Source organism: Arvicanthis niloticus, chromosome 17 (assembly GCF_011762505.2).
Source record: "Arvicanthis niloticus isolate mArvNil1 chromosome 17, mArvNil1.pat.X, whole genome shotgun sequence".
In the NCBI taxonomy this organism is placed as follows: Eukaryota; Metazoa; Chordata; class Mammalia; order Rodentia; family Muridae; genus Arvicanthis; species Arvicanthis niloticus.
This window is the reverse complement of record NC_047674.1, coordinates 952,688-974,782: the sequence shown is the minus strand read 5'-3', so window position 1 is coordinate 974,782 and position 22,095 is coordinate 952,688. Positions and strand designations below refer to the sequence as shown.

The 22,095-nt window shown below is 39.6% G+C and overlaps 1 protein-coding gene across 3 annotated transcripts in view; it reads right to left on the bottom strand.

Moving 5' to 3' along the window:
• Positions 1-22,095, bottom strand: part of Tmem232 (transmembrane protein 232) — a 215,055-nt gene that overhangs the window by 122,421 nt on the left and 70,539 nt on the right. For all 3 annotated transcript variants that reach the window (XM_034521775.2, XM_076914662.1, XM_076914661.1), the window contains one exon: positions 18,570-18,822. In XM_034521775.2, coding sequence (XP_034377666.1) covers positions 18,570-18,822 — 253 coding nt within the window. The remainder of the gene's footprint in view (positions 1-18,569; positions 18,823-22,095) is intronic.

Genomic DNA, 22,095 nt, shown 5'->3' with positions numbered 1-22,095 from the left:
CATGGCTAGATCCTTCCTGTGAAGCTTGCCTGCTACAAAACTCTTAGTCCAGGACCAAGTCACAGCATCAGTCAGTCTTCTATTCTGCTATCAGTGATTCTAGGACAGCTATCAAACATGTTACTTTAAATATACAAAGAGAAGCTGTCTGTCTAAGCAGGCAGCGCCTCAGGGGGAGAGAAGGAAACAGAACCAAAACTATACATTCTCAGAATTTATTAAGAATCTGTGTTATTTGAAAGCCAGCATTAGGAACTCTCTTTTTCAATAATGTTTTATCTTAGTGGGCAGACTTGTCATAACCGTTAATTACCATTCTGGATATGCAGACTACAAACAGTCTGCAAATGTGGAATACACACATTCCTATTTGTATGAGTGACTATAAGTGGGTTCAGACACTGTGATTTTGACAAGTACAATTCTACTTTGTGAAATCAAATGTGTGGCTGGAAGGTAGCACAAATGTATAATGTGGTTCAAAGTGTACCTTTATTAGATGCTGTGAGGGGTAAAACTGATGCGGCCAGGGCCTGGAAACTAACATGGATAAAACTCACCAGCAAACCATGCATTGGCAAACGTGGAGCAGATGGTGCCTGCCAGCAGCACTGTTCTCTACACCAATAGAAACTACAGCATTAGTGCCTACAGAATACACAACTCTGTTGGAAGAGGCAGATATGAAGAAAGTAAACAGAGCAGCATCAATTGTAGTGATGCTGTGAGAGCCCACTGCTGACAGCATGACTGACTAGAAGAGAAAGAAGTGCCATGACAAGACAATGGTCAGTCAAGTTTCAAAGGATGAAAACGTGAACTGTCCAAAAACACTCCAGAACAGTCTTCCCAAAGGAGACAGAGAAAGCAAAGGTTTTGATTCAAAAGCAACTTACATGTTTAGAGAAATAGAAGAAATTTTCTGGTAAAAAAAAAAAATAATGCCTTCTGAAAGGCCATCCAGTGACCAGCCCAACTTGGGATCCATCCCATGGGTAGGCACCAAGCTCTGACACTATTACTGATGCCATGTTGTGCTTGCAGACAGGAGCCTAGCATGGCTGTCTTCTGAGAGGTTCTACTAGCAGCTGACTAAGACAGATACAGATATAGCCAACCATAGGTCACCAACCCCTGTGGAAGAGTTAGGCTAAGGACTGAAGGAACCGAAACGGGTGGCAACCCCATAGGAAGACTAACAATTTCAACTAACCTGAACCCTCTGGGAGCTTCCAAAGACTAATCCACCAACCAAAGAGTATACATGGGCTGGTCAGTAGACCCTGGCACATATGTAGAGAGGACTGTCTTGTCTGGCCTCAGTGGGAAAAGATGAATCTAATCCTGCAGAGACTTGATACCCCAGGGAAGGGGGATGCTGAAAGGGTGTGGTGGGGGTGGATAGGTAGGGAAGCACCCTCTCAGAGGTAAAGGGGAGGAGGGATGGGGTGAAGAACTCTGGGAGAGGGAACAGGGAAAGGGGGCAACATTTGGAATGTAAATAAATAAAATAGTTTAATTTTAAAAATGCCTTCTTATTCGAGGGGCCATTGAGATGGGTCAGTGGGTAAAAGTACTTGTTGCCTACCCAGATGTGGTGATTTTGAGCCCCAGAACTCATAAAATGGAAGGAGAGAACTAACTTCCCCAAGTTGTTCTCTAACCTTCATTTGTGCAACCATGACACACTCATGCACATGTGTACATGTGCACACACACACATGATAAATAAATGATAGATAGATAGACAGACAGACAGACAGACAGACAGATAGATAGATAGATGATACATACATACAAAGAAAGAAAAAGAAAGAAAGAGGAAAATAAACAAACAAAGGAAAAAAGAAGTATTTTAAGTGACTGTTTACTCGATATAGGTAATCTTTGACTTGGAAATGTGATTCCTCACAGGTTGGCCTGAGTCAACCTCTGGAAATGCGAGAGACTAGGGCTAGCCATTCAGCAAGCTGTCTGTCTGAGATCTCCAATAAAAACTATGAATAATAAATCAAGGGAAACCTCCCATGGTGGAGTATACCCTTGATATGTATCACTCACTGTTACTAGTGGGAAATGCTGTCCACACAGCCTCACTGGGAGAAGACAGGAGGATGTGGGCACTTGGCTTACTCTGCTTCATGCACTGTGTTTTACCTTGGCTGGTTTTAATTCATATCCTTTCACAGTTGTAAGTCATATTGAAAAATAAGTGAGTTTGTTAATTTTTTGAGTCCTTTAACAAAATAAGACAAGAACTGCCTAGGGGATCCCCAAGGTCACCGTGGGTGTCAAAACATTCTGAGACACCCGCCTCAGGCTTGCAGCTGCTGTCAAGATATTTCTGAGGACTCCCAAGCTTTGGCACAGATAACGACAGACATACAAGAACATGAAAATGAAGGTTGCATTTTGGTTGTGTAATATAACCACTCATCAGAACATTATACAACTATAAAAATGATATTAGACATACATACATACACAACACATTTATGTACAAGTAGTAGCAAATGTTATTTTACATATATAATCACAATTGATTCCTGTAGCACATATTAAGCAAGTAGGCAACAGAATAAACTGAAGAGAACTGTTCTTAGAAATACGCTTCCCACTTTTGCAGGGAATATTGGTGGCCAAAGACTGAAAGTTAGCAGATTCTTTTAGTGTAATGTGATAGTGGACTGGAAGAGGATGCTAAGTGGGGTGTCAAAATGTTTTTGAATAACTAAGGAATGAGTGGAACATGTCTCACTTAAATTTCATGATCTTCTCCAACTGTAAATCATGGAGATCTATTCATTATAAATAATTATTATCTGAAGCTATAGCTGAAAAGGACAAAAGTGGTTTGTTTTCATCAGGACCAACTATGATGCTTACAAATATGTTTACAAAATACTAGACTCCTGATTCCTTGATTTCTTTTCAGTTTCTCTAAGCCAAATTTGTACTACCATGAGATACGGATTATGTTAACAGAAGCAGGTAATTTTCACAAATTTTTATATCCCAAGACAAAACGAGGAGTAAAAAGAAGAAAACTTGTAAAGGCAACCTTGGGAAGTAAAGTAGCGTAATAAAAATGTTATGTTTACAGGTGTGCTACAAAAAACAACAACAAAGTCTTTCATGAGCTGGGGAGATGGCTCAGTTGGTATTGTACTTGCTGTTCAAACATGAAAATCTGAGTTCAAATTTCTCACACCCACATGAAGAAGCTGCTATGGTGGCACAGACTGAAACACCAGCATGGAGGGTAGCTAAGACACGTGGACTCACTGGCCAGATAGTCCAGGGTCGGTGAGAAACATGTCTCAAAACACAAACAAGTAGAGTTTTTCAGAAAACAGGCCAGTGTCAGCCTTTGTTCCTGCATACCTATGTGCACATGTTCACACTTCCTTAAAATTCAGAACTCAATGACAGAGCTATGCTCATCTTGAGTTTCAGGCGTGCAAAATTTCTGACACCAAGTCATATCCAATGAACTTCTTTTTCATTTACATCTGCCTTTGCTAGTCATTTCCTCTTCCATTCTTACATACGTCTCTCACCAACTGTCTTCTTTTAATTCTTTCCAATCAGCAGATACTTTGGGATATGGTTTGAAAACAAACTGATCCAAGGTGTCAGGAGCCATAATGGGACAAGCTAATAATTAGCAGGTGATCATCCTGAAATGGCTTGCCTTGTATTATTATATAACATGTAACAAGTGAGCCCTTATCAGCAAGGCTGTAAGGGACTTATTTTAGGAAAGATTCCTATTAATATGCTTTTTCTATTATTATTATTAAACATATCTAAGAATCACTAAGCAATAGCACACACCTTTGGAGCAGATCTCTGCAGACCCACAAAGATGTACTCTCTTGTGGTAATGCTATATAGACAAATAGATGACTTTTTAAGTCTTAATGATGATCCTATAAGAATTTCTAAAACTATATCAATGATTATTAAGCTCTTTTATAGTGGGACTGCTATTAGGTCCCTTTCTGATGGTGAAAACTGCAGTGAGAACTCTACCAGTCTCCCAAGTGTCATCAGTTAATTGCTCTTAGATAGTGAACAGACTTTCTCCTGCTCAGAGCGAATTCCAAGAGGTTGTAAAACAATTAACCAATGGTCACTAAAAGAGAACTAATGATTTATTATAGGTGCTAGTGAAAGACCCCCCCCAAGGGGACCCTCACCCAAGTCCGGACCTGCACACCCCAAGGACACAGGAGAGACCTTCTTGATGCAATTGCAGAGGAGGTTTAATGATGAGGGCCCTCTGGCCGGAACATATCTCATGCAGGAGATAGAGGTTCCGACACAGAACCAAGGAAACTTGGGATATTTATGGGTAGGGGTTGGGGAGAGCGGGGAAAATTTGGCATGGTTACATATGATTGGATATTTCAAACATCAGCAACTTGCAGAACTGGCTACGTGTGAGCTGGCAGGATGACTAGATACTTTTGACCATGAAACCTCGGACCTCCCAGAAAGGGAGGGAGAGAGAAGTAAACACCAGATAGCCCATTACTCACTTGGGCTTGTTTGGACTTGTCTGGGCACGCCCTTGCATGCCTTTATTTTTGGTCACCCTGCCCCTGCAGGGACTTAATATTTTATTATGACTATATTTAACAAATTGTTGGTGGTCTTTGCTGACCATGAATTTTTTGTTATTGTTTCAATGCTGCTTTCAAATTTTATTTTCACACTAGGACAGAAGATAAAATATTGCCTGAGTTTATCTATACAAAACTTCACTAATTTTTTAGTTATAGTTTTAAATCTTCAGTGAACCTATGGAACTAGACAGGTGATGGATGTGTGAACCCCTACCCATAAATATCCCAAGTTTCCTGGGTTTCGGGTCGGAATCTCTATCTCCTGCGTGAGATATGTTCCAGCCCGAGGGCCCTCGTCATTAAACCTCCTCTGCAATTGCATCAAGATGGTTTCTCACGTATCCTTGGGTTTGTGCAGGTCCAGACTTGGGTGAGGGTCCCCTTTTGGGGTCTTTCAGATGTTTAGCCAGATAATTACTCCTAATGGATATTCATGTAAACATTCTCTGTTGTAAACTTCTATTTCAATTTATGATTTGATGTTTGGTGTGAACTTGTGATGAACTTTGTAACACGTGATCATGTACTCTGAAAGATGTATAAGTACTGAAGAGAAAAACAAAGAAGCAGTAATTGTAGTAGTAGTCGTAGAGGTTCGTTAGGAGCCATTAGTCCCTTCCTTTCCTTTTCCCCTGTCTAAAATTCTTTTCTTTAGAACTTTTCCCTTATTAGAATTTTTCCCTTTTCCCACTCAGGACCTTTCCACTTTTCCCTTTAGATAGCTTTCATAGAAAACTTTTTACACTTAGTAATAAACTCTATATAACTTCTCTAAGTGTTTTTTTCTTCCTATGACCTCAGACTAGCAGGCATAAAATAGAGCCCAGCAGTTCCTGCTGAGATAGTACAAAGGCTAATCACCTAATCCTCTGCTGTTTTAGGGCTATGGTGCTAAGTACCAGAAACTGCAGTTTCTAGCCAGAGGATACCAGTGGGCAGGTCAGCTACAGTAGCATAGTAAGTAAACTTTTCTAGCATAGATAAGTAAACTTTATTATACAACAACCCTAAATATCTGTAAGACCAAATCTTACCCCCTGCTGACGCTCTTCCCCCTCTGCTGCCTCAAAAAGAACTGACAATAAGAAGGGGTAAAAAGAAGACTTCACCTTCTCCCCCTCCCACACCAGGGCTGCCCCTCTGCCCCTCCCCCCCTGCACCAGGGCACAGTAGGAACACCTGGGTCCTCCTCTCTCTACAGAGATACATCAGTTTGCCCTGGGAGAAGGGCAAACACTAGGAAAAGGCCTTCTGCACAGTGGGAGCAAAGACACAAAGTGAAAATTTCACCACAATAACACCATAGGAAGGCTTGAACTATCCACACTATAACCTCCCCCTGAGCACAGCATTATGTAACTGGAACAGAGCAGTCTACTAAAGCATCCCCAGCCTAAAGAGGGAAATGGACATCTAAATTAGGAAGCCCACAGGATTCAAAAGTTTATACAAAGAAGCCCACATCATGATATTGCATGTAAAGGGCCAAGCCAGCAAATTCTGAAAGCAACAGGAGAACAATTCCTTGTCATGTACAAGGTGAGTCCAGGAGACTAGTGAGTGAATACTAAGAGACTAGTAAGTGAGTAACAGAAGACTAGTGAGTGAGTACTAGGAGACTAGTAAGTGAGTAGCAGGAGACTAGTGAGTGAGTCCAGGAGACTAGTGAGTACGAGGAGACTAGTGAGTAAGTCTAGGAGACTAGTTAGTGAGTGAGTCCAGGAGACTAGTGAGTGAGTTCAGAAGACTAGTGAGTAAGTACCAGGAGACTAATGAGTAAGTAGAAGGAGACTAGTAATTGTGTACCAGGAGACTAGTAAGCTAGTAGCAAGAAATCAGTGAGTGAGTCCAGGAGACTAGTGAGTGAGTCCAGGAGACTAATGAGTACCAAGAGACTAGTGAGTAAGTCTAGGAGACTAGTGAGTAAGTCTAGGAGACTAGTGAGGAGTCCAGGAGACTACTGAGTAAGTCCAGGAGACTAGTGAGTGAGTCTAGGAAACTAGTGAGTAAGTCTAGGAGACTAGTGAGTGAGTCCAGGAGACTAGTGAGTGAGTCCAGGAGACTAGTGAATGAGTAGCAGGAGACTAATGAGTGAGTAGCGGTGAAGACCTCCAAATTAGGGAGACCCTTACTCAAACCTCGGGATATCGTGGCCACCCAAGAACTCTCGCAAGACACCGGTACCTGGATGCAAACAGCAGAGGTTTATTAGGGAAATAAGCCGGCGGTCAAACCTCAAGCTCTCTCGCAAGAGCAAGCAAGGTTTGGCACTGAGTGATGGGTACGGGGTCTTTTAAAGAGCAAAACCACAAACCAGGGGAGTGGGGAGGGGGCAAGAGGTTGCCAAGGATACATAACATGAGAATAGTGATACATTCCAAAGAAACCCACCCTAAAAGGTTAATGGCCATGGAAATTATCCAGTACAATCATTTTCTCAAAAATGTGGTTTCACCAACTCACTGCCCTACCTTGTCATTTATCAACTATTTATTCTCACTAGCTCCAGCTGTAAAGCCACAGTCCTGTCATTGTGTTTTTACCACCTGAATGACTTTCACTCCTTACAGCCAGTTCCTGGAACTGGCCTGGCTTGTTTCAGAGAAAATTTTCCATGTCCCTAAAAGAACTTAAAAGGCATCTATATATGTATATATTCTATAAAAATGATTTTTATAATTTTTCATTCTTCAGCGGGAGACTAATGAATATGTATGAAGAGACCAGAAGCAAAGTTTTCAGATACTTTTCTGGGGAGAAGGGAATGGGGTATTATATTCAAAGTACTGGAAAACAATCCATTAATAAGTAGTACTGCATCTACAAACTAGACTCCAAAAATGATAAACAGAGGGCTAGAAATGGATTCCATAGGTAAAAACAGTCGCTTCTCTTCCAGAGGACCTGAACCTGGTTCCTAACAACTACACTGGGCCACTCAAAAACACCTATATGTAACTCTAGTGCCAAGAGATCCAACTTGTCTTTCAGAACAATGTGGTCATAGTGTGCTTATGTGAATATGCCCACTCGCAATTTTAAAAATAATAAAAATAATTTTTAAATAAGAGACTTTTCCACATAGAATGGCATAATCCAACTGCCTTATAAGAATGCAAATGGAAATTTCTAAACAAGAAACAACAGAGGGAAATATTGCAATATAATAAGAAAGAATACAAGAGATGCTCTCTACAAAAGAGTCTTGTTGTGTTTTTAAGGATGCTCTCAGTCCCCCAGACTCTAAGGCATCTGAATACTTGATCCCCAGTTTGTGGTGCTGTTTGGTAGGTTTAGGAGCTGTGGCCTTGCTGGAGGAAGTTTGTCACTAGGAGTGGGTTTAAGGTTTCAAAAACCACACATCATTCCCAGTTGGCTCTCTGCTGTTTGTAGATCAAGATGTGAGCTCTCAGCTTGCTGCTCCAGGTGGCATGCCTGCCTGTTGCTATACTTTCCCACCCCTACACCACTGTGGCAGTGACAGACTCTTAATTCTCCTGAACTATTAACCCCAGACAAACTCTTTCTTCTATAAGCTGCCACAGTGTTGGTGGCATTTTGTCACAATAGAAAAGTAACTAATACAGGCAGAAAATAAAGACAAGGAAGGGCTGCATGCCATGTAAATAGCAATGAAAGGCAAGCTGGGAGAATGCCTGTCCTAGAGAGAAGGGGCTAGGGAACAGGTGGTGGTGTGAAGGAGGAAATGAAAAAAAAAGGGGGGATTTTAACTGAGAATAAAGGCACTAATACAGAAGAAAAAGAAGAAAGAGATAACATATTTGGAAAACCTATAGGGAAACATTTTATGAACTTCCTTAAAATTATGCATTATGTGTGGTATGGTATGTGTGTGTCTATGTGTGCGTTTGTGTGTGTCCATGTATGTGCCTGTATATCTGTGTGTGTATGTGTCCATGTGTATGTGTGTATGTGTCCGTGTGTATGTTTGTCTCTGTGTGTGTCTGTGTGTGTATGTGTGTGTTTAACTTGGAGCTATGACATAGAGTATAATAATGCTTCCCTCAAGATTGACAGGCTGCCTGACAAATACCCAGTGACAAGCATGAGAAATGGCCCCTTGAGTAGTTGGTCAGGAAAGCCCAAGCAAGAGTCATCTGAAACAATACAGGCTGTTGCTGTTGCCCTTGGTTGCCTCCTCAAAGTTAAAGGTAAGACACTATTGCTTAAGAGACCCCACAGCTTGGTCACATAGCTCAGAGGAATTGAGGTTGAACTGACCTAGTAAGCTCCTGCCTGACAACTAGCTCCCACAGTATCCTAAAGTGTTATGCAAGTTTCCAAAGGAGACAAGCAAACAAAAGTCCTACCTAGCTGTAAAGCCTATACACAATAATGACCAGTCCAGTGAGACATCCCAGATGGTGCAATAAGACGCCCTTTGGGGGGGGAGAGGTGAGGGTAACCATCAACTTATTAATTAGACTTAAGGCCCACTCAACAGGTGGAAATTCTTGCCTGATACAATGAATCTAGCAAACTCTTAGTGGCTGGAGGTGTCATAGACCGTAGATGAGAACTTACTACTGCCACTTTTCTGAGCCAAAGTAAATTCTAACTGTTTGGTTTTAGTTTCGGTTTTGGTTTCGGTTTCTGTCTTTATGCACTAGATAAGGGACTCTCTCATCCCTCATCAAAAAAGCTTCTTTCTACAAAAGCCTACAACTGGTCACAAAGCAAAGAGTAGGTGACCATCAGGTGACTATCCCAATTTATATTTAATACTGTGCTAGCACTACACTTAAAAGAGAGAAAACGGTGAATGGGGGAAGGGGGAAGGATACACAGACTATAAGAGCCAGAAGACCCATCTTCGGACATGACAGAGAAGTCATACCTGTGAAATCTCAACAATATGGTCACCTAGACAGCACCAGTTGACAAGCCAGCACGGGTGGCCCTACCCCTAGAAGAGGAGCAGAGGCCATCACTGGCTGCTGGAGGAAGAATCCATTTCCTCCAGGGATGAGCTTTCTGATAGGTTATCAAATTCCAAGAGGCCAGCACTAACTATATGCGCAGCACTAAATGAACTCCATAGGTTATGTGTATGTATGTATGTATGTATGTACATAGGTATATATATATAATAATAATAATTAAAGAAGGTAGAATTGTAAGTTTGAGAGGGAAGAGGGCTCATGGGAGGAATTGTGGAGATAGGAAGTGTAGATATTATAAAAGCTCATATCTAAAATTCTCAAAAAAATAATTTAAATAAAATCAAAACAGAAAATGTATATAAAATGAAAATTTGTTTTTATTTTTTAAAACTATGTATATACATGTGTATGGGTGTGTGCGTGTGATGTTAGTGTGAGTTTGGGTACCCACAGAAGCCAGAGGACCCCTAGAGATGGAGTCACAGGCAGATCTGAATATCTAACCTGGGTGCCGGGAACTGAACTTGTGACCTCTGCAAGAGCAATCTCCCAGGTACCTGTTCAGCCTCCATTGCTGTTGTTATTAGAAGGAACAGTTCAAAATCAGACAGCAATAGGAATGAACAGACTTAAGCAACAGTGGAGAATAAATAGGTTCAACAGACATGGATAGAGTGCTGAATGTGTAAATTAAGTACAATCTTGGAGAACAACTAGGTTATATAAGGGATCAAAAGAGAGACTGGAAGATATCCTAAGACAAAACAAGACAACATACTGAAACTTCAGAACAATGCCACAGCTGTACAGAGAGAGACATTTATTGTAATAAATATTCTCGAATTGTTTTACAACCAAAGAAACAGAAAGAGACAAACTAAACCCAAAGCTAGCAGGAAGCAACAAAAGAAGAATTTAAGTAGAAATAAAGAAATAGAGAATAAAAAAAGCTAATGCAGTTTTTTAAATAATGGACAAAACTACCCCAATACTAATTTAGCTACACCAATAACGAGAAACAAATAAAATGATAGCAATATCACAACCTCTGTAAGACAAAGGACAGTAAAGCTGTTATTAAAAACCGTAATGTACTATAGTTACACAACCAAGTATGAATAAATGTTTCTAGAAATATGCAATCTGTCAAGGCTTAGTTATAAATAAAGAGAATGTCTATACACCTATAAGTAGGAAGATTATTACACCGGTAACCAAAACTTTCATACCTCAGACAAAGCCCAAAGCCGGATGATTTCAGTAGTAAATTCTATTATGTACTCAGACAAGAGGTCAAAATACCCAGAATGGTTGACTACAGGGATGAACAGCACCAGTGTATACATCTGCAATACAATTCCTGCACAGGCTCAGGAATATCACAGATGATGAAGCAGGAAGACTGTGAGAGCCAGCGGGCCAGGAAGTCTGTGAGACTGTCTCGTAGAAATGACGAGGAGCTGCACCCGTGAACTGTAACCATAGCAGTGTGGCTGCCTAATCAAGACCAGAGCAGTGACAACACCAACAGACATGCTAAGAAAGAGGGCAGGGCCATACTTGTAGACAAAGAACCAGCAACTGAGGGATGTGCAGAGAACAAGCATTAGTCTTCCCCTGGAATGAGCCCTGTAATTTCATGTATATATGAGCAACACTAAATGGACTCAGCAGTGGTTACTTATGTAGGTGTATGTGTGCATGTGTGTGTGTGTGCGTATGTACAAGCATACCTGGGTGCACCCATGTACGCATGCATGCGTGTGTAACAATAGCCATAAAAAAGAGGTCATGAACTTGAAAGGAAATAAGGAAAGGGATCCAGGAGAGGCTAAAGGAGAACATGGAAGGGAATGGACGGAGGGGGGAGAGGGGGGATCCAAATACTACAGTGAAAATTAACAAAGGCAACAGCATTGCTTCTTAAACTTCTAAATTAAAAACTACAGAATGGAGCACTTTTAAAATAATTTTATGAAACAAGATACAATACCATGAAAAGAGATGAATTATATATCAATATCCTGATAAACTCAGATGTAAAACTCAACAAAACATGCTAGTGTATGAAACAGGTTTTGTTACCGTACCAAGTGTCTGAGACAAACAACTTAACGGGAGGCATCAGTTATTATGTTCTGGTTTGTGGTTTCAGAAGCTATGTCGATGGTGGTGGGAGCCTGTGGTAGAGATTTCCATCCTGTGGCTCCCAGGAAACAGAGCAGGTAGGTGACTATGACCCAGGCAATCTTCAAAGGCCCTCAACACCACATTTCCTCCAACTGAGCCCCACTTCCCAAAATGGTTCCACCACCTGGGGATCAACCATGGTCATGTGGGGACCATATTCAAACTATAGCAACTAGCTAACTAAATGTAATAATGCATTGAAAAGATCACACAGTATGAGCAAAAAAGATTGATCCCTGAGATGATAAGCACAGTTCTGTAAGGTAACTCACTTCATATTATGTACACATAAAAGCAGTGAAGGACAAACTGCCACATGGTAATAGTAATTTAAATTGATGTCTGGTTGTTATCAACTAAAAGAAGCAGACAGGGCATTTAAAAATAAAAAAATAACAAGCTCACTTTATAGTTATTGACAGATAATGTCCTTGGATCTCTATATCTGTGACCATGAAGCGACAATACTGGAAGAGATGACTGAGAACACTGGAAACAAAACCGTACTTGCTTAAGACATTGTTAAAGAAATTAATGAGAAAGGTACCTGCGAACCATTTTATGCTAATGTTGATTTCCAAAATACACAGGAAGTACACAGACAATAAAAGGACTGGCAAGGTGGCCCAGAGGGATCTTTTGCATGAGCCTGGTGACCTGGAACAACCCACGACATTGTCCTCTGACCCTCATATTGACAATGTGGCATGTGAACCCACACACACAAACCACACACATGCACATTAATAAGGAATAAAAGTTAAAAGTAATTGCAGCCTAGTAACTAAGTGTATAAGAGAAGCTGGAGGGAAGGAGGTGAAGAGAGAAATATATTGCAGTTTTAAAAATTAAAAAGAGAATACTGCAAAGAGAGATGCTGAGATATTGATCTTAGACAGGCAGGTGTCTGGTTATATTTTAAATAACATCAAGTTTTCTCTACTGAGGATATGTGTCCTTTGTGAGGAAGCAGTGAATCTCCACAGTCAGACAGTCACATAGTCATATTTGCTTCTCTCTCAGCAGCCAAGATGAAAATCCACAGGGTGGCCTAGCAGGTGATACATGCCTACAATTCCAGCAGTCACTCAGGGGAATACAGATGGAAGATCAAGACTTTAAAACTTCCTAGAGGGCTCCAGGCAAGGTGTGGCTACACAACAGGACCCTATCTCAAAGAGGAGAAGAAACAAAATTGGAATATAAATTTCCTCAGACTTTCTAGGCAAATAAAAACAGTCATTGCCTTGCTCCCATCAAAAGTATAGACAATAGGCTTAAAGAGTCAGTTCTTTAAAGTAGACATACAAACAACTAACAGAAGATGAATGAAGGTTATGAGACAAACATAATCAAGGCTGTAGAGAACCTGCAGTTCTTTTGTGGTTTTGTTGAGAAGGTGATATGGTGCAGCCACTATGGAAAGCTGTAAGTAACTTCTTTGAAAACTTCAAGGCAAACTGCTGAATGGGCCAGCTGTGCTGCTTTGGAAGATTTATCCAAAGGAATTAAAATTAACATCTGAAAGCATATTAGCGATCTTGTGGTAGTGACACCTGTTACCTGCACCAGCATATATGAACCTTAATGACATGGTGGCAAGTGAATCAAGCCAGTTGGTGGAAATACTACAATAATACAATAATAGCGATTTTAGGTAATAGAAATGATTATGATCAGGTACTGGCTTTGGAGACATCAAAACTACTGACCTGATGGTTGTCATGACTCTGGTAGAGGATGACATGCAAATTCCTGAAGCAGTCATATATGTCATACATGCACTATAGACATGTAAAGGAAACACATATATTTATGTATGTGTATATATATAATTTGAACAGGAAGTCTAAACCATATTTATATCTATATCTATATCTACACACATACACATACATACACACACACACATATATATATATAATTTATGTATAATTTGGACAGGAAGTCTAAACCACATATATATATATATATATATATATATATATATATATATATATAATTTATGTATAATTTGGACAGGAAGTCTAAACCACACACACATACACACACACACACACACACACACACACACACACACACACACATATATATATATATATATATATATATATATATATATATATAAAATTTATGTATAATTTGGACAGGAAGTCTAAACCATATATATATATATATGTATATATATATACATATACACACACATATATAGTTTATGTATAATTTGGACAGGAAGCAGGAAGTCTAAACTATATGTATATACACACACACACACATACATACACACACATATATCATTTATGTATAATTTGGATAGGAAGTCTAAACCTTTTCTCTTTCCTTTGCTGATATATTGTTATGAAGTTACAGGTTAGGACCTACTTTAGCTCTCTGAATGCTTGAAATACTGTATTACTTCTAGTTCATTGCTGGTTTATATTATTTATATTTCATATATATGCTTATTCATTTCAAACATGTTTATATAATTCATACATGTTTATATAATTCATACATATTTACATGTTTTCATGTGCGTACATATATATTATATATATGCAAGTGTTACATATATGAAGGAGAACTGAGGATGATTTGAAGGGAAGAGGAGGACAGTGGTTGGCAGGTGGGGGGGAAGTGAGGCGTGGAATGAGTTCTATGGAGCTACAGTGACATTTATGGATGTCCTAGGAATCATTTCATCTGTGAATGTTAAAACAGGAAACCAACAGCAAGGACAAATAGTTAAACTCTGAATGACAGAGCAGGGTGGTGGGTGCAAAAGGCAATGACTTACAGACTCACAAGTTCAGAGAGCTGTTTGAGAATGGCATTCCTAAAATATTCAATACTTTTATAAAGAATACAGTAGTAAAGGACAGATGTCCCAAATGTGGTGATGTTGCATTATGAATGTCTGTTTGCATACATTCATGTGTATGTGTGTGCCTCTACACATGTATATAACATAATATTATATTTTAATGTTGATATTTTAATGTTTAATGTATTGCATCAACACACTGAAAAGACTTCCCATTCTAATGTGCAAGATGAAATTGGGAATTTCTCTACCTGAGCATTACTAGGTTTCTGTTGGCGTTCTTCTCCCTACACCCCGAGACTGGATTTTACTGCATAGCCATGGCTATTCTGGAACCCACTCTGTAGACCAGATTGGCCTTGAACTCTCACAGAAATCCCCCTGCCTCTCCCTCTGTCTCTGCCTCTGCTTTCTGAGTACTAGGATTAAACTTGTGTGCCACCACCACCACCCAGAACCCAGGTAACTCTGATAGACAAAAGGTGTAGAAAGAAGATGAAACATCTAGGCCACATAAAATACAAGAATAAATCATTCCAAAACACACTTATGACCTTAATTCCGACATATGTAACATAGAACTTCCAAGAACAAAAATAATAACTTTTTATTAATGCACACATATCAACTCCTTAATTAATTTGGACAAAAAGTTTAAACCTTTTTCCTTTCTTTGTGATACACTGTTAAAACATGACAGGTTAGACTGTATCAAAGTGCTTTAGAAACAATGTACTATTTTTAGGCCATTGCTCTTTTTCTTCTGTGTTGGACTCCAGACAACTGAACTAAAAGAAATACTTTGAATTGTCTGTGCTTCAAAATGTTAATTCCTTAGGTTGATAAAATCTTTGAGTATGTAAAGTAATTGAGATTTTCAGTTTGTTATTTCATCTTATAGCAGTAACTCTCACCCTTCCGAATGCTGTGACACTTTAATACAGTTCATCATGATGTGGTGACTCCAACTATAAAATTATTTCTGTTGCTCCTTTGGAACTATAATTTTGCTACTGTTTGAAGTCATAATGTAAGTATATTAGGTGACCCCTCTGAAAAGGTCATTTGACCCCCAAAGGTGTCATGACCCCAGGTTGAGAACCACCACCCTATAGTAGGCACACCAGGTATCATGAGCATGATAGTAGGGACACTTTTGTTTAACTGTCAACAGAAATGGCTAGGAAAGACAATAGAACTTCCTGAGAAAAGTAACAATATTTTTGAACTCTAAAAATATCCCAGTAACCCTTTGCCAAGTTAGTTTGGATATGATGAAAATCTTAAAATAAATTTAGAAGGACAGTTTCAGCTTTAGGATCTATAGCTTACAGTTTACAGACTTCACAGACTACATCTCACGGAAGCAGTTTTGACAGAGTCAGGAAAGCCTGTCCTATGTTTGCTGAACACAGCACAGTCACACAGGGCCACAGAATTTAGCTGTCAACTTAGCTTTGGAAATGGAACTACAAATGGTCATGGGGTCTTTTCTTCCATTATGCTTACAGATCCCACTTACTGTCACCCACTCTGAATTGAAAACACTCCCTTCTGCCTCTCCTACAGCCTTCAGAACACTCTGCCCAGCTCAAGCCTGCAGTTAAGTAGGGAAAGAAAGAGAACCCTGAATGGTTCCTCCTGAGCCACCTGGCAGCTCCAGGGTCCCAGGCCAAGAACATCTTACTGGCACATGAAGTTGTTCCAAGACTTCTAGGCCCACACTGAAGCTCTTGTGTAAGAAAGAACAGAGCACCACTGCAACCTGGAGGGCTAGCCAACCCATCTCACACTGGATGCTGTAGGTACTTCCTCAGAGAAACTTACAAGGATGGGGAATATGTTAAATCTTCCAAAACCTGACTTACAGGCCAGATTATAATGCACAGCTTCATCTTAGGGAAGAGGGCAGCTGAGAAAAAGGGATGCACACAAGTTAGGATTTGCTCTTGGTCCAGTTCGTCAATGTTAGACGTGATGCTGTGAGTGGCAACCATAATGACAGAATTTCTTTGATTATCCTGTTGACTCTAAAACATGTACTCATTTTCCAACCTTCATTTGCATTATAATGTTAACCAATTCTTATGCCCAGATCTTACAAAATTTTGTTGTGAATTATCTAATCATGTCTTTTAAAACTGTGAATTCTCTGTTTTGTGGAGTCTTTCCTTATCAGACATGAAGATACTGTGTATTTTCTTACAGTTACTAAATGGACTGTTCCATGAGGAACTTTGAATTTATTGCATCTAGTTATGATGGGTGATGACTAAATTTTTAAATGTCAAATGGATAATTGATTATACAAATTCAATGTATTGATAATTCTTTTCTCCCCTGGTTGAGTGCTACATGTATCAAAATGTCACCATGGACAGCATACAAACATACTTGTGGCATGCACTTAGGTATGTAATTCAGTGTATATGCTTGTATATGTGTGTGAGCATGTGTAAGGCAAAATGCCTGCCAGTTCCCAAATATTCTTAATATGAGTGAAACAGAGAGACAAGGCCACACAGTTTACTAATGCTTGTCTCACAGATAAGCATGATAATACAACAGCAGAGCAGCTATTTTCTTGGACAGACTTTTCACAAAATATTAGCCATTAGCTACACACACACAGGTTAAGTTTAGGTCCCTGCACACAGGCTGTTAGATTAGATCAAGGCTCAGATGCATTTACTCTAGTTAAATGCGAAAAAGTTGAGTAATATGTAATAGTCTCACAGAAGCTCTATGCTTGGGCCACTGAGTGCTACTTTAAAAAAAAAAAAAACAACAACAAGAAAACTGGAAGGAAATAAAAATGGTACCACAAACTAAGAAAACTAGAATATTATAAACTTAGGAAAACAAAAAGGTGGTACTTGATGAATGTAATAAAAATAATCAGTATCTAAACAATGATGCATTTTAAATGAGAACAGAAGTTGTCAACATAAAAAGGCTTTATAATTATTAAACTATTATACACACACACATATACAGTATGTGAATAAGATAAAAGATAAGATATATCTCCAAAAGCAACATAGAAGAGAAAAGAATCTACTTCATATTCTGCTTCCAGGGTGTTGTCCTGGAGAAAAGTTGGGGCAAGAACTCAATGCAGGGAGGGACATGAAGCAGAAATGGTGAGGGTACTATGCTTTGCTTCATTATACGACCTAGGACCACCTGCCTAGAAGGTGCTCTGTAGGTCTGCTGGTGGCACTACTGCAGGAGGAAAAGACAATCTTTAGGGTGTGTTTACCTGACAACTGAACAGCATGTGCCAGACAGTAATGGGGTAGCACCTGGCCCGATTCTTGAGACTCACAGGTAATCCAGTTCAATAGACTACACCAATAATCACTTCCAATGACTTATTGTTCTACCTGTGGAGTTCAGTTAGCCTAAAAGATCTTCTCAAATCAGGGTCCCTCTTTTAAAAGTAATACTAGTGATTCTGTTAGTCTCGGGGATCATGGTAGTAAGGTACTTTTTAGATTTGGCTTTCGAGGCAAGTGTGGAGTCAGGAGTGAAGTACAGTGAGTGAAAGCTGAGCGTGTGGGCATGAGCCTGAACCCCAGTATTGGGAGGCTGAGGCAGGAAGATGCTTAGCTTCTGACCAACTGAAACTCTGTAGCAAAATATAACAATAGTAACAATGATGATAAAGATGAAGAAGAAGATGATGATAATAGAGTAATTGAAGAGAAATTTCTTGATAGAAAAAGAACAGGAGAGGAGGACAGAAAGGGGTGGTGCTTAGAGGAATGGAGGAGAAAACTCCTTAGGAAAGAGGAAATGCATCTTGTTGCCTTAGCCATCTTAAATTTGCAAGTTACATGATTGGAAGCAGAAACCTACTGAGTGTATTTTAGATATCAGCAATTACTGATTTTAAAGAATCCATTTTACGAAATACTTTCCCTGGGAACTCTTACTGAACTGAAAGCTATTATTCATATACGTAGAAGGCAGGGGTGCTTAGAAAATATTCACTGGAATGAAAAGTGCATTACTTACAATTGTTAGAGATTCTGGAAGAGAAATACTTCAAGAGAGTTAAAATGCTTGCTCCATCTAATTCTGGAAGCTCTTTGGACTTGTCCATGAGGAAAATATCCTGCTGTGGACTTTTACAGACACAGAACCCAATCAAAGCCGTTTTCCTCAGGTCAGAGGTAGCTGCATACAGACAGACTTCTGCAATAATTGTTGTATATGCGAAGATAATATGTGAGGCCCAGGAAATATCATATATATTATAGTTCTCTTCCTGAGACAAAAAAAAAGTACACATTAGAGAGTTGAGGTATATTCTGTCAGGCTTAGAAACCGGATGATGTATAGTATAATTGTAACAAAAGTAATTTATTCAAATGTAATGCAGCTGTTTAAAACTAATTAAAATTTCTAAATGTACTCATTAAACTTAGTTTTTGATGCATATGTTTTCTTAAAAAATAGTTCAGAAATATAAGTAGCAAGCAATCAATTGCTTTAGTCATCAAAGATAAATTAATCTATTAATCCTCCTGTACCCATGGCAGATCAGCAGGCCTGCTCCCTGACTCCACAGCACTGCCTGTCTCTCAGGAGGTCTGCCCTAACCAGGGACACAGAAGAGATCCCTGCCCCAATATCCATGCCATCTGGGACCCCACAGAGTCTAGCAGATGTGGGATCTGTCCCATTCTTCCAGTCTACAACTCTATCTGCATCTATGGCAGATCAGCGTGCCTGCTCTCCTATCCCACAGCCCTGCCTATCTCCCAGGACGACTGATCTAACCAGGGACACAGGAGGGCTGCTCTAACCAGAGACAGCATTGTCTGTCTTTCAGGAGGACTGATCTAACCCAGGTCACAAAGCTTTACCTGTCTCTGGGGAGGTCTGCTCCAATCAGAGACACCCAAGCCAGTTAACACTAGACATAACCAAATGGGAAAGCAAGAACATGATCAACAGAAGTCAGTACAATATGGCACCACCAGAACCCAGCTCTCCTACTACAGCAAGCCCTGGATAACTCAACACACCTGAAGAGCAAGATTATGATCTCAAATCCTATCTCATGAAGATGATAGAGGCCTTTAAGGAGGATATAAATAACTAACTTAAAGAAATATAGAACACAAGCAAACAGGTAAAAGCCCTTAAAGAGGAAACAAATAAATGCCTTAAAGAAATACAGAAAGATACAACCTAAGAGATGAAGGAATTAAACAAAGTAGTCTAAGACCTAAAAGTGGAAGTAGAAACAATAAAGAAAACACAAATGGAGGCAACACTGGAAATGGAAAAATATGGAAAAGAGGTCAGGAAATACAGATGTAAGCATCATCAAATCACCAAAAAAAAAAAAAAAAAAACAAAAAAAAAAAACAAAAAAAAAAAACCATAGAAGATATTGACAAATCAGTCAAAGAAAATACAAAGCATAAAATGTTCCTAACCCAAAACATCCTGGAAATCTAGGACAGGACATAAAGAAAAGACCAAACCTAAGAATAATAGGAGTAGAAGAGAGCAAAGATTCCCAGTTCAAAGGCACAGAAAACATCTTCAATAAAAATCATAGAAGAAAAATTCCTTAACCTAAAGAAAGAGACGGCCGTAAATGGACAAGAAGCCTACAGAACACCAAATAGATTGAAATAGAAAAGAAAATCTTCCTGCCACATAATAATCAAAACATTAAATTTACAAAACAAAGAAATAATAATAATAAAAGCTGTAAGGGGTAAAGGCCAAGTAACATATAAAGGCAAACATATCAGAATTACACCTGATTTATCAACAGAGACTCTAAAAGCCAGAAGATCATAGACAAATGTCTTGCAGACACTAAGAGACCACACATGCCAACAAAACTCTCAATCACCATAGATGGAGAAACCAAAATATTTCATAACAAAACCAAGTTTAAACAATATCTTTCTACTAATCCAGCCCTACAGAGGATACTAGAGTAAAAACTCCAACACCAGGAGGTTAACTACACCCAAGAAAACATAAGAAACTAATCATCTCACAATAAATCCATAGGAAAAGAAACACACACACATAAAATACCACCTCTAATAGCAAAATAACAGGAACTAACAATCATTGGTCATTAATATCTCTCAAAGTCAATGGACTCAATTCCCCAATAAAAAGAAACAGGCTAGCAGAGTGGATGTGTTAACAGGATTCCTCACTCTGCTGCATACAAGAAAATTAGAAATAGTTCTACCTGAAGACCCAGCTACACCCTCCTGGGCATGTACCCAAAAGATGCTCCACCATACCACAATGACATGTGCTCCACTATGTTCATAGCAGCTTTATTGGTAATAGCCAGAAACTGAAAGCAACACAGATGTCACTCAACTGAAGAATGGGTACAGAAAATGTGGTTAATTTACACAATGGAATATTATTCAGCTATTAAAAATGAGGACATCATGAATTTTGCAGGTAAATGGATGGAACTAGAAAATATCCTGAGCGGTAACCCACACCCAAAAGGGCATGCATAGTATGTACTCACTGATAGGTGGATATTAGCCCAGTAGCTTAGAATACCTATGATGCATGCACCCCACAGAACCAATGAAGTTAAACAAGAAAGAAAGTCCAAGTGAGGATGTTTCAATACCACTTAGAAGGGGGAACAAAATAATCATGGGAGGCAAAGGGAGGGAGAAAAAGGAAGAGAGGAGAAAAGGGAAGGATCAGGTGTTGGGGAGACAGGAGAGAGGCCCAGAGGGCCAGGATAATGAGTGGACATATGCAGCTGCTATATTGCTTATATTCTAATGTATATTTGGGTTCCAAAACTGCTTGTCTGAGTGTCTGCACACAGTTTCTGGAAACCTTCCCCCAGTTGGTTATGATTGGTAAGTAAAAATGCCAACAGCCAGTAGCTGGAAGGACAGACAGAGGCAGATTTTTGGAATTTTCGGAGTCACCACCTTTGTGAAGTCTGCCGGTCAGAGAGGCATGGCCACCATGTGAAGGAACCAGGAGAGCGAGCATGCCCTAGAGTGCAGCCAGTCGGGCACGCCCAGTCAGGCAGCCTTTTAGGTCCAGAGCAGCCAAGATAGAACACAGAACTTAGTGAGTAATAACTTGGGATTAACTGCATGGTGGTTAAGCAGTGGCCTAGCTATTGAGCTGTTTAAGGCATATCAAAATATAAGGGCTGTGTGTGCAACTTTTATTCAGAATGTGAAGCATTGAGGCAGGTAGTGGGCCTGCCACCAGGATTTATTAATTAGGTATTTAACCCAACAGATGCCTGCTCCACAGCATTCAGCTTGTGAAGAGCAACCAGATGTTTAGGGGTTCCACGGGAGCCCTTTGGCAAACAGCTCAACTAGATGTAACCCATTTCTGGTGCTGGAAGTCTCACTTGGTACACTTTCTTCTCTTATTACTTGGTGACTATTGTATTTCACACACACACACACACACACACACACACACACACACACAATCAGAAACCTACTATATGTTTTGTTTATTATGATTTCTAATTTTGTGTTTTTATGGGTTTGGCTGG